The sequence below is a fragment of the Mustelus asterias genome, unplaced genomic scaffold (assembly GCF_964213995.1).
Source record: "Mustelus asterias unplaced genomic scaffold, sMusAst1.hap1.1 HAP1_SCAFFOLD_3203, whole genome shotgun sequence".
NCBI lineage: Eukaryota > Metazoa > Chordata > Chondrichthyes > Carcharhiniformes > Triakidae > Mustelus > Mustelus asterias.
This window is the reverse complement of record NW_027593148.1, coordinates 24,290-37,619: the sequence shown is the minus strand read 5'-3', so window position 1 is coordinate 37,619 and position 13,330 is coordinate 24,290. Positions and strand designations below refer to the sequence as shown.

Below are 13,330 nucleotides of genomic sequence, written 5' to 3'. Positions count from 1 at the left end.
GGGGCGTCGCTGGGCTGGGCCAGCATTTATTGCCCATCCCTGGTTGCCCTTGGAGGGCAGTTGAGAGTCAACCCCATTGGCTGTGGCTCTGGAGTCACATGTAGGCCAGACCGGGTAAGGACGGCAGATTTCCTTCCCTAAAGGGAACCAGATGGGTTTTTCCGACAATGGGTCATCAGTAGATTCTAATTCCAGATATTTTTTATTGAATTCAAATTCCACCGTCTGCCGTGGCGGGATTCGAACCCGGGTCCCCCAGAACATTAGCTGAGTTTCTGGATTAATAGTCCAGTGATAATATCATTAGGCCATCACCACCCCCTGTACCTACACCACACGGGACTGCAGCGAGTTGAAGAAGGCAGCTCTCCCACCACCACCTTCTCAAGGGCAATTACAGAGAGCAATAAATTCTAATCTAACCAGTAAAAACTCAGATGGAATGTGGACCCTCCTCTGTGAATGAATGAATAAAGAAATTGAGGAGGGGTTGGTTTGTGGGTATTGGGGGGGATGAGGGGGGAATTGGGGGGTATTGGGGGGGATGAGGGGGATGAGGGGGGAATTGGGGGGATGAGGGGGGAATTGGGGGGGATGAGGGGGGGAATTGGGGGGATGGAGGGGGGTAATTGGGGGGGTGAGGGGGGAATTGGGGGGAGTGAGGTGGGATTGGAGTGAGGGGGAATTTGGGGGAGCAAGGGGGAATTGGGGGAGCGAGGGGGGAATTGGGGGAGCGAGGGGGGGAATTGGGGGGAGCGAGGGAGGAATTGGGGGAACATAAGAAATAGGAGCAGGAGTAGGCCATCTAGCCCCTCGAGCCTGCCCCGCCATTCAACAAGAGCATGGCTGATCTGAAGTGGATCAGTTCCACTTACCCGCCTGATCCCTATAACCCCTAATTCCCTTACCGATCAGGAATCCATCGATCCGTGACTTAAACATATTCAACGAGGTAGCCTCCACCACTTCAGTGGGCAGAGAATTCCAGAGATTCACCACCCTCTGAGAGAAGAAGTTCCCCCTCAACTCTGTCCTAAACCGACCCCCCCTTTGTTTTGAGGCTGTGCCCTCTAGTTCTGCTTTCCTTTCTAAGTGGGGGAGGTGGGGGGTAATTGGAGAAGGTGTGTGAGATATTGGGGGGTGATGGGGGAGTGGGGGGAATTGGGGTGAGCGAGGGGGGAATTGAGGGGAGCGAGGGGGGAATTGGGGGGAGCGAGGGAGGAATTGGGGGGGAGCGAGGGGGGAATTGGGGGAACGAGGGGGGAATTGGGGGGTGAGGGAGAATTGGGAAGTGGGGATAATTGGAGAAAGTGTGTAAGATATTGGGGAGTGAGGGGGAAATTAGGGAGTGGGGAATGGAGGGTGAAGGGGGTTTCAGGGAAGGTATGTAGGATATTGGGGAGTGAGGGGGGATTGGAGAATGGGGGGAATTGGGGAGCGGGGGTAAATGGGAGAGAGGAGTGTAAGATATTTGGGGATTGGGGGGTTTGGGAATGAGGGGGGATTGGAGAAGGCGTCTAAGATATTGGGGATTGGGGATGAATTGGAGAGTGGGGGGGGTAACTGGAGAAGGTGTGTGAGATATTGGGGGGTGAGGGGGATTGGAGAAGGTGTGTGAGATATTGGGGAGTGGGGGGGGTGGAATTGAGGTGTTGAAGAAGCTTTACGGATTGAAGTGTTGCTGAAACCTCTTTGGAAAGTTTATCAGCCGGTTCGGTGGGAAGGGCTGTGGGAATATCGGACACTCTGACTGCACTCTCCAGGAATGTTGACCTCTATTCCACGCCCCAGCATTCCCCCGTGCGACTCCCATCACTGGATCCTCTACCGAGACTCGGGTTTCACATTGCAATTTAAATGCCGGGGTCAAAACAACTGCTCCTTTGCTCCATTCCTCCCTCAGAGCAAGCGGCAAAACTGAAGAAGATGCAGGAGGAAGACAAGAAACAGAAAGCGGAATTCAGGAAGCGGGTAAGACCCAGACCAGAGTGTGGAAAAACCTCTACACTGTCCCCCATCAAACACTCCCAGGACAGGTACAGCACGGGGTTAGGTACAGAGTCAAGCTCCCTCTACACTGTCCCCCATCAAACACTCCCAGGACAGGTACAGCACGGGGTTAGATACAGAGTAAAGCTCCCTCTACACTGTCCCCCGTCAAACACTCCCAGGACAGGTACCGCACGGGGTTAGATACAGAGTAAAGCTCCCTCTACACTGTCCCCCATCAAACACTCCCAGGACAGGTACAGCACGGGGTTAGATACAGAGTAAAGCTCCCTCTACACTGTCCCCCCATCAAACACTCCCAGGGACAGGTACAGCACGGGGTTAGATACAGAGTAAAGCTCCCTCTACACTGTCCCCATCAAACACTCCCAGGACAGGTACAGCACGGGGTTAGATACAGAGTAAAGCTCCCTCTGCACTGTCCCCCATCAAACACTCCCAGTACAGGGACAGCACGGGGTTAGATACAGAGTAAAGCTCCCTCTACACTGTCCCCCATCAAACACTCCCAGGACAGGTACAGCACGGGGTTAGATACAGAGTAAAGCTCCCTCTACACTGTCCCCATCAAACACTCCCAGGACAGGTACAGCACGGGGTTAGATACAGAGTAAAGCTCCCCTCTACACTGTCCCCCATCAAACACTCCCAGGGACAGGTACAGCACGGGGTTAGATACAGAGTAAAGCTCCCTCTACACTGTCCCCATCAAACACTCCCAGGACAGGTACAGCACGGGGTTAGATACAGAGTAAAGCTCCCTCTACACTGTCCCATCAAACACTCCCAGGACAGGTGCAGCACGGGGTTAGATACAGAGTAAAGCTCCCTCTACACTGTCCCCCATCAAACACTCCCAGGACAGGTACAGCACGGGGTTAGATACAGAGTAAAGCTCCTTCTACACTGTCCCCCATCAAACACTCCCAGGACAGGGACAGCACGGGGTTAGATACAGAGTAAAGCTTTGTGTTTTAGTGGTTTGAATTGTGTTTGATTTTTCAGATGGAGAAGCTGATCTCTGATTTTATTCAGAGTAGCACGCAGAAGAAGAAGAAGTTTGACCCAATGAACAAGCTGGAGAGAAGTATTCTGTAAGTCTGGAGTCTCACTGGGCCGCGTGTGCTCGCCCTGCCTGGGGCTTCCTTTCACCCACTTCTCTGACTCCTCATTCCCCCGCTCTCTCCCCCCGCGGCCCCCAACGCAAGATTAATGCTGAGGGGATTGGGGGAAGTGTATTGAGATGGATAGAAATCTGGTTGGCAGAGAGGAAACAAAGAGTAGGAATTAATGGGTGCTTTTCAAATTGGCAGGCAGTAACTAGTGGGGTGCCACAGGGATCGGTGCTGGGACCCCAGCTAGTCACAATATATATTAATAATTCGGATGAGGGAACAAAACGTAACATCTCAAAGTTTGCAGATGATACTAAGTTGGGCGGGGAGGGTGAACTGTGACGAGGATGCAGAGATCCTTCAGAATGATCTGGACAGGTTTGGGTCAGTGGGCTAATCAATGGCAGATGCAGTATAATTTGGATAAATGTGAGGTTATTGACTTTGGAAGCAGAAACAAGAAGGCAGATTGCAACCTGAATGGGTGTAAATTGGGAGAGGGGAGTGTGCAGAGGGACCTGGGTGTCCTTGTGCACCAGTCGCTGAAGGTAAGCATGCAGGTGCAGCAGGCGGTAAAGAAGGTAAATGGTATGTTGGCCTTCATAGCGAGAGGTTCCGAGTACAGGGAGCAGGGATGTGTTGTTGCAATTATACACGGCCTTGGTGAGGCCACACCGAGAGTATTGTGTGCAGTTTTGGTTTCCTTTTTCTGAGGAAGGATGTTCTTGCTCTGGAGGGAGTGCAGCGAAGGTTTACCCGGCTGATTCCGGGGATGGTGGGACTGATGTATGAGGAGAGATTGACCAGGTTAGGATTGTTTTCACTGGAGTTCAGACGAATGAGGGGGGAATCTCATAGAGACTTATAAAATTCTAACAGGACGAGACAGGGTAGATGCAGGGAGGATGTTCCCGATGGTGGGGGGAGTCCAGAACCAGGGGGGTCACAGTCTGGGGATTCGGGGTAGACCCTTTAGGACGGAGGTGAGGAGACATTTCCTTCACCCAGAGAGTGGTGAGCCTGTGGAGTTCATCACCACAGGAAGTAGCTGATGCCAAAACATTGAATGTACTCAAGAGGCGGCTGGATATAGCACTTGGGGGGAATGGGATCAAAGGTTATGGGGGGAAAGCAGGATGAGGCTATTGAGTTGGATGATCAGCCGTGATGGTGATGAATGGCGGAGCAGGCTCGAAGGGCCGAATGGCCTCCTCCCGCTCCTATCCACTATGTTTCTATGTTCTCCCCAGGCCTGTCCACCCTCACTTCCCCCGTATCCACCCCCCGCCGTGTTGGGGCCTCTCACTAACCCGCTGTCTGGTTTCCCCCCCCTTGCTGACAGGCACGATGTAGTGGAGGTGGCTGGATTGACTTCATTCTCCTTTGGAGAGGATGACGAGAGCAGATATGTGATGATCTTCAAAAAGGTACAAGAGAAACATCTGAAACCCACTCCCCATCGAGAGGGGGAGATGGAACTGGATGTCACTGAGTGCGGGATTCCCGTCTGAATGAGGCTTCCGCTGAACCCACTGCGCCTCTCGCTGCAGGGGGGGGTCTCGCTGAACCCACTGTGCCTCTCGCTGCGGGGGGGGGTCTCGCTGGGGCGGGGAGTCTCGCTGGGAGGGGGGGGGGAGTCTCGCTGGGGCGGGGAGGGGGGGGAGTCTCGCTGGGGCGGGGGAGGGGGGGGAGTCTCGCTGGGGCGGGGAGGGGGGGAGTCTCGCTGGGGCGGGGGGGGGGGGAGTCTCGCTGGGGCGGGGAGGGGGGGGAGTCTCGCTGGGGCAGGGAGGGGGGGGAGTCTCGCTGGAGCGGGGAGGGGGGGGGAGTCTCGCTGGGGCGGGGAGGGGGGGGAGTCTCGCTGGGGCGGGGAGGGGGGGAGTCTCGCTGGGGCGGGGAGGGGGGGGCGTCTCGCTGGGGCGGGCGGGGGGGGAGTCTCGCTGGGGCGGGGAGGGGGGGGAGTCTCGCTGGGGCGGGCGGGGGGGGCAGTCTCGCTGGGGCGGGCGGGGGGGGGAGTCTCGCTGGGGCGGGGAGGGGGGGGGGAGTCTCGCTGGGGCGGGGAGGGGGGTAGTCTCGCTGGGGCGGGGAGGGGGGGGAGTCTCGCTGGGGCGGGGAGGGGGGGGAGTCTCGCTGGGGCGGGGAGGGGGGGCAGTCTCGCTGGGGCGGGGAGGGGGGGCAGTCTCGCTGGGGCGGGCGGGGGGGGGAGTCTCGCTGGGGCGGGGAGGACGTCTCGCGGGGTGGGGTGTCTTGCTGGATGTCAGTGGGGGGGTGGGGGGGTGGTCTCGCCAGGCTGAGGTTTCACTGGGTCTGATACCTCTGGGTCCTGTACCACACGCGGTTAATATCAGCGACCGGGGCTGTTCTTGCTCTCGAGCGCGGTTTAATTTTGGGCTGTTGCAGTTTTTAATGAGTCGTGTCTCTGTGTTATTAGGAATTTGCTCCATCTGATGAGGAACTGGAGGCCTATCGCAGGGGAGAGGAGTGGAACCCCCAGAAAGCAGAGGAAAAAAGACGCTTTAAGGTAAAGTCAGCCGAGGGTGTGGGATCTGGACAAAACTTCACTCCCTGCTGCATCCTCCAATCCTTCATTCAGTGCGAACACCACCACCTTCCAAACCCACAACCTCTTGGGTGGCACGGTGGCACAGTGGTTTGCACTGCTGCCTCACAGCGCCAGGGACCCAGGTTCAATCCCAGCGGCACGGTGGCACAGTGGGTTAGTGCTGCTGCCTCACAGCGCCAGGGACCCGGGTTCAATCCCAGCGGCACGGTGGCACAGTGGGTTAGCACTGCTACCTCACAGCGCCAGGGACCCGGGTTCAATCCCAGCGGCACGGTGGGTTAGTGCTGCTGCCTCACAGCGCCAGGGACCCGGGTTCAATCCCAGCGGCACGGTGGCACAGTGGGTTAGCGCTGCTGCCTCACAGCGCCAAGGACCCGGGTTCAATCCCAGCGGCACGGTGGCACAGTGGGTTAGTGCTGCTGCCTCTCAGCGCCAGGGACCCGGGTTCAATCCCAGCGGCACGGTGGGTTAGTGCTGCTGCCTCACAGCGCCAGGGACCCGGGTTCAATCCCAGCGGCACGGTGGCACAGTGGGTTAGCGCTGCTGCCTCACAGCGCCAGGGACCCGGGTTCGATTCGCGGCTTGGGTCACTGTCTGTGCAGAGTCTGCACATTCTCCCCGTGTCTGCGTGGGTTTCCTCCGGGTGCTCCGGTTTCCTCCCACACTCCAAAGATAGTTAATTAAAGTTAATGTTTATTTATCGGTCACAAAAGTAAGGCTGACATTAACACTGCAATGAAGTTACAGTGAAAATCCCCTAGTCACCCACACTCCGGCGCCTGTTCGGGTAACACTGAGGGAGAATTTAGCATGGCCAATGCACCCTAACCAGCACGTCTTTCAGACTGTGGGAGGAAACCGGAACACCCGGAGGAAACCCGCGCAGACACGGGGAGAACGTGCAGACTCCGCACAGACAGTGAGCCGAGGCTGGAACTGAACCCGGGTCTCTGGCGCTGTGAGGCAGCAGCGCTAACCCACTGTGCCACCGTGCCGCTGGGATTGAACCCGGGTCCCTGGCGCTGTGAGGCAGCAGCGCTAACCCACTGTGCCACCGTGCCGCTGGGATTGAACCCGGGTCCCTGGCGCTGTGAGGCAGCAGCACTAACCCACTGTGCCACCGTGCCGCTGGGATTGAACCCGGGTCCCTGGCGCTGTGAGGCAGCAGCACTAACCCACTGTGCCACCGTGCCGCTGATGTGTGGGTTAGGTTGATTGGCCATGCTAAATTGCCCCCTTGTGCCAAGAGGATTAGCAGGGTAAATATGTGGGGTTACGGGAATGGGACCTGGGAGGAATTGTGGTCGGAGCAGACACGATGGGCTGAATGGCCTCCTTCTGCACTGTAGGGATTCTATGATACCTGGGAACCATCCCCTGGAGGTTCCCCCTCCGAGTCACTCACCATCCCAACTTGGAAATATGTCGGCTGTTCCTTCACTGTCGCTGGGGTCAAAATCCTGGAACTCCCTTCCTAACAGCACTGTGGGTGGACCTACACCACGCAGGGACTGCAGCGGGTTCAAGATGGCGGCTCACCCACCTTCTCAAGGGGCAATGAGGGATGGGCAGTAAACGCTGACCCGGCCAGTCACGCCCCAACATCCCGGCAAAGAGATGAGTGGCGGTCAACAAGAGATTGGGTGATTGAGGGAGTGAGGGGAAGTAGACAGAGTTGCGACCCACCCCCCAGTTCCTGTGGTGAGGGGCCTACACTTTGACCAGTGATCAGTCTCTCCGTGTTTCCCCCTCTGCAGGAGTTAGCTCAGAAAGAAGAGGAGGAAGCAGAGGCACGAGGTCCCACCAAGGAGACTTGCCCCAACACCAATTACAAGGAGAAGTACAGCCACCTAATCGGCACAGTGGCAGCCAAAGAGGGGGCGCACACTCTGCAAGCCAACAAGGCGTACGGTTGTGGTGGGTGTGGCTGATGGGGCAAGGCCGTATCACAGGGAACCTGATCACTGACACACACCAGGAGACAGGATAATCCACAGCAACCCCATCGTAAACACCTTACACAGAGAATGATCCCACTCTGTAACTCACTCCCAGCTATATAAACCACCCCGAACCCCTCGATTAGATTCCAGTCTGTAACTCACTCCCAGCTATATAAACCACCCTGAACCCCTCGATTAGATTCCAGTCTGTAACTCACTCCCGGGTATCTGTTATTCTATATATAAACCACCCTGAACCCCTCGATTAGATTCCAGTCTGTAACTCACTCCCGGGTATCTGTTATTCTATATATAAACCACCCCGAACCCCTCGATTAGATTCCAGTCTGTCACTCACTCCCGGGATTCTGTTATTCTATATATAAACCACCCCGAACCCCTCGATTAGATTCCAGTCTGTAACTCACTCCCAGCTATATAAACCACCCTGAACCCCTCGATTAGATTCCAGTCTGTAACTCACTCCCGGGTATCTGTTATTCTATATATAAACCACCCCGAACCCCTCGATTAGATTCCAGTCTGTAACTCACTCCCGGGTATCTGTTATTCTATATATAAACCACCCCGAACCCCTCGATTAGATTCCAGTCTGTAACTCACTCCCAGGTATCTGTTATTCTATATATAAACCACCCCGAACCCCTCGATTAGATTCCAGTCTGTAACTCACTCCCGGGTATCTGTTATTCTATATATAAACCACCCTGAACCCCTCGATTAGATTCCAGTCTGTAACTGACTCCCGGGTATCTGTTATTCTATATATAAACCACCCCGAACCCCTCGATTAGATTCCAGTCAGTAACTCACTCCCGGGTATCTGTTATTCTATATATAAACCACCCTGAACTCCTCGATTAGATTCCAGTCTGTAACTCACTCCCAGCTATATAAACCACACTGAACCCCTCGATTAGATTCCAGTCTGTAACTCACTCCCGGGTATCTGTTATTCTATATATAAACCACCCTGAACCCCTCGATTAGATTCCAGTCTGTAACTCACTCCCGGGTATCTGTTAGAACATAGAACATTACAGCGCAGTACAGGCCCTTCGGCCCTCGATGTTGTGCCGACCAGTGAAACCAATCTAAAGCCCCTCTAACCTACACTATTCCAATATCATCCATATGTTTATCCAATGACCATTTAAATGCCCTTAATGTTGACGAGTCCACTACTGCTGTAGGCAGGGCATTCCACGCCCTTACTACTCTCTGAGTAAAGAACCTACCTCTAACATCTGTCCTATATCTCTCACCCCTCAATTTAAAGCTATGTCCCCTCGTGCTAGCCATCACCATCCGAGGAAAAAGGCTCTCACCATCCACCCTATCTAATCCTCTGATCATCTTGTATGCCTCTATTAAGTCACCTCTTAACCTTCTTCTCTCCAACGAAAACAACCTCAAGACCCTCAGCCTTTCCTCATACGATTTTCCCACCATACCAGGCAACATCCTGGTAAATCTCCTCTGCACCCTTTCCAATGCTTCCACATCTTTCCTATAATACGGCGACCAGAACTGTACGCAATACTCCAAGTGCGGCCGCACCAGAGTTTTGTACAGTTGCAGCATGACCTCATGGCTCCGAAACTCAATCCCTCTACCAATAAAAGCTAACACACCGTACGCCTTCTTAACAACCCTATCAACCTGGGTGCCAACTTTCAGGGATCTATGCACATGGACACGCAGATCCCTCTGTTCATCCACACTACCAAGTATCTTACCATTAGCCCAGTACTCTGTATTCCTGTTACTCCTTCCAAAGTGAATCATCTCACACTTATTCTCTATATAAACCACCCCGAACCCCTCGATTAGATTCCAGTCTGTAACTCACTCCCGGGTATCTGTTATTCTATATATAAACCACCCCGAACCCCTCGATTAGATTCCAGTCTGTAACTCACTCCCGGGTATCTGTTATTCTGTATATAAACCACCCCGAACCCCTCGATTAGATTCCAGTCTGTAACTCACTCCCAGCTATCTGTTATTCTATATATAAACCACCCTGAACCCCTCAATTAGATTCCAGTCTGTAACTCACTCCCGGGCATCTGTTATTCTATATATAAACCACCCCGAACCCCTCGACTAGATTCCAGTCTGTAACTCAGTCCCAGGTATCTGTTATTCTATATATAACCCACCCCGAACCCCTCGACTAGATTCCAGTCTGTAACTCAGTCCCAGGTATCTGTTATTCTATATATAAACCACCCCGAACCCCTCAACTAGATTCCAGTCTGTAACTCAGTCCCAGGTATCTGTTATTCTATATATAAACCACCCCGAACCCCTCGATTAGATTCCAGTCTGTAACTCAGTCCCAGGTATCTGTTATTCTATATATAAACCATCCCGAACCCCTCGACTAGATTCCAGTCTGTAACTCAGTCCCAGGTATCTGTTATTCTATATATAAACCACCCCGAACCCCTCGATTAGATTCCAGTCTGTAACTCACTCCCGGGTATCTGTTATTCTATATATAAACCACCCCGAACCCCTCGATTAGATTCCAGTCTGTAACTCACTCCCGGGTATCTGTTATTTTATATATAAACCACCCCAAACCCCTCGATTAGATTCCAGACTGTAACTCACTCCCGGGTATCTGTTATTCTATATATAAACCACCCCGAACCCCTCGATTAGATTCCAATCTGTCACTCACTCCCGGGTATCTGTTATTCTATATATAAACCACCCTGAACCCCTCGATTAGATTCCAGTCTGTAACTCACTCCCGGGTATCTGTTATTCTATATATAAACCACCCGAACCCCTCGATTAGATTCCAGTCTGTAACTCACTCCCGGGTATCTGTTATTCTATATATAAACCACCCCGAACCCCTCGATTAGATTCCAGTCAGTAACTCACTCCCGGGTATCTGTTATTCTATATATAAACCACCCGAACCCCTCGATTAGATTCCAGTCTGTAACTCACTCCCGGGTATCTGTTATTCTATATATAAACCACCCTGAACCCCTCGATTAGATTCCAGTCAGTAACTCACTCCCGGGTATCTGTTATCCTGTATATAAACCACCCCGAACCCCTCGATTAGATTCCAGTCTGTAACTCACTCCCGGGTATCTGTTATTCTACATATAAACCACCCCAAACCCCTTGCCTGTCAGTGTGCGCGCGTCTCTGTGCGCGCGTCTCTGTGCGCGCGTCTCTGTGCGCGCGTCTCTGCGCGCGTCTCTGCGTGCGCCCGTGTGTGTGGGTGCGTGTCTGTGTGTGTGGGTGCGTGTCTGTGTGTGTGGGTGCGTGTCGGTGTGTGTCAGTGTGTGTGGGTGCGTGTCGGTGTGTGTCAGTGTGTGTGGGTGCGTGTCAGTGTGTGTGGGTGCGTGTCAGTGTGTGTGGGTGCGTGTCAGTGTGTGTGGGTGCGTGTCTGTGTGTGGGTGCGTGTCAGTGTGTGTCAGTGTGTGTGGGTGCGTGTCAGTGTGTGGGTGCGTGTCAGTGTATGGGTGCGTGTCAGTGTGTGGGTGCGTGTCAGTGTGTGTGGGTGCGTGTCAGTGTGTGTCAGTGTGAGTGGGTGCGTGTCAGTGTGTGGGTGCGTGTCAGTGTGTGGGTGCGTGTCAGTGTGTGGGTGCGTGTCAGTGTGTGGGTGCGTGTCAGTGTGTGTGGGTGCGTGTCGGTGTGTATGGGTGCGTGTCGGTGTGTGTGGGTGCGTGTCGGTGAGTGTGGGTGCGTGTCGGCGCGTGTGGGCGCGTGGGTGCGTGTCGGCACGTGTGGGTGCGTGTCGGCGCGTGTGGGCGTGTGTCGGTGCGTGTCAGCGTGTGTGGGTGTCGGTGCGTGTCGGCGCGTGTGGGTGCGTGTCGACGCGTGTGGGTGCGTGTCGGTGCGTGTCGGCGCGTGTGGGTGCGTGTCGGCGTGTGTGGGTGCGTGTCAGCGCGTGTGGGTGCGTGTCGGCGTGTGTGGGTGCGTGTCGGCGCGTGTATATATACCAGGCAAAGTTTAATTTGGAGTTTCTCCTCACTCACCCGTCTCACCTCCTTCCCCAGTGCCCACAGCCAACAAGAGGGACACTCGGTCAATCGAGGAAGCCATGAACGAGATCAGAGCCAAGAAGAGGCAGAAGCTGTGTGATGAAGGGACGGGTGGATCGAGTGGGCTTTAGGGAGCTGGAACCCCGACACTCCCCTCCCAGGAGCACCTCAGGCTGGGCACGAAGCCCCCCTGCTCACTGCTGTTAGAACTGTGCTTTGTTCCTCGGGGGGCGGGGGGACGGTGGGGGGGTCACAGTTTGGAGATGGGAGGGGGGGTGAGGGGAGGGGGTGTCTCTCGACGCGGAGGGTTGGGTGCTGGGGGTTAGAATGTTTGCCGTGAACTGTCCGGAATGTTTTAGCTTCACCGCTTTCTCCCAGATTCTCGGCCGGGGTGAATCCTCGATGAGGATTCAGCGCTGTGACGATGGGGAGATAGAGGAGATTGGAAACATTCCTTGTTCCATACGGTGAAACTGTTTGAAGGTTTCGGTGGAGCGGGATTCCGTGTGGAGACCCCTCATTCCCGCGGGGACCCCCGAGTCTGGGTGTTTGAGCCGATCCAACATCCTAATTACTGCTTCTCTCTCCTCGAGGGTCCGACTGCAAACTGTGCCCCTCCCTCCCCGCTCCCCCCCTCCCTCCCCGCTCCCCCCTCCCTCCCCGCTCCCCCCTCCCTCCCCGCTCCCCTCCTCCCTCCCCGCTCCCCCCCTCCCTCCCCGCTCCCCCCCTCCCTCCCCGCTCCCCCCCTCCCTCCCCGCTCCCCCCCTCCCTCCCCGCTCCCCCCTCCCTCCCCGCTCCCCCACTCCCTCCCCGCTCCCCCCTCCCTCCCCGCTCCCCCCTCCCTCCCCGCTCCCCCCCTCCCTCCCCGCTCCCCCCTCCCTCCCTGCTCCCCCCTCCTTCCCCGCTCCTCCCCTCCCTCCCCGCTCCCCCCTCCCTCCCCGCTCCCCCCCCCTCCCTCCCCGCTCCCCCCCCTCCCTCCCCGCTCCCCCCCTCCCTCCCCGCTCCCCCCCTCCCTCCCCGCTCCCCCCTCCCTCCCCGCTCCCCCCCTCCCTCCCCGCTCCCCCCCTCCCTCCCCGCTCCCCCCCTCCCTCCCCGCTCCCCCACTCCCTCCCCGCTCCCCCACTCCCTCCCCGCTCCCCCCTCCCTCCCCGCTCCCCCCTCCCTCCCCGCTCCCCCCTCCCTCCCCGCTCCCCCCCCCCTCTCCCTCCCCGCTCCCCCCCTCCCTCCCCGCTCCCCCCCTCCCTCCCCGCTCCCCCCTCCCTCCCCCTCCTCCTCCCTTCTCCTCCTCCCTTCTCCTCCTCCCTTCTCCTCCTCCCTCTCCCATCCCCCCTCCACCTCCCTCTCCTCCCCCACTCCTCCCTCCCCCTCCTCCCTCTACTCCCCCTGCCCTGCCCCTCCTCCCCATCCCCTCTGTGTGATTGCTCCCATTGGGGGAGGGGACTTTGTAAACCTCCCTGGTCAGTCCCAGGAGTATAACTTCCATCCATTTTACATTGAATTTTATCATTATTTGCCGTGTTTGAATGTAAATTATATTCTGGAGAGATGCTTGGTGTCTGTTGCTGAAATAATTTTAGCGTTTTGCAAATAAACCCGTATTTCTAACATTCAGCCGGACACAGAAAGAGCTTCATTTCCTCAGCACTGATCACTGTCCCTATC

The 13,330-nt window shown here is 55.8% G+C and overlaps 1 protein-coding gene across 1 annotated transcript; it reads left to right on the top strand.

The window, feature by feature from the left end:
- The first annotated feature begins 1,832 nt into the window (after positions 1-1,832).
- On the top strand, positions 1,833-13,279 carry spag7 (sperm associated antigen 7). The gene is made up of 6 exons (XM_078208122.1): positions 1,833-1,971; positions 3,016-3,104; positions 4,468-4,552; positions 5,554-5,643; positions 7,443-7,602; positions 11,684-13,279. The coding sequence occupies exons 1-6, from the start codon at positions 1,858-1,860 to the stop codon at positions 11,797-11,799; spliced, it is 654 nt and encodes a 217-aa protein (XP_078064248.1). The 5' UTR covers positions 1,833-1,857; the 3' UTR covers positions 11,800-13,279.
- The last annotated feature ends 51 nt before the right edge of the window (positions 13,280-13,330 follow it).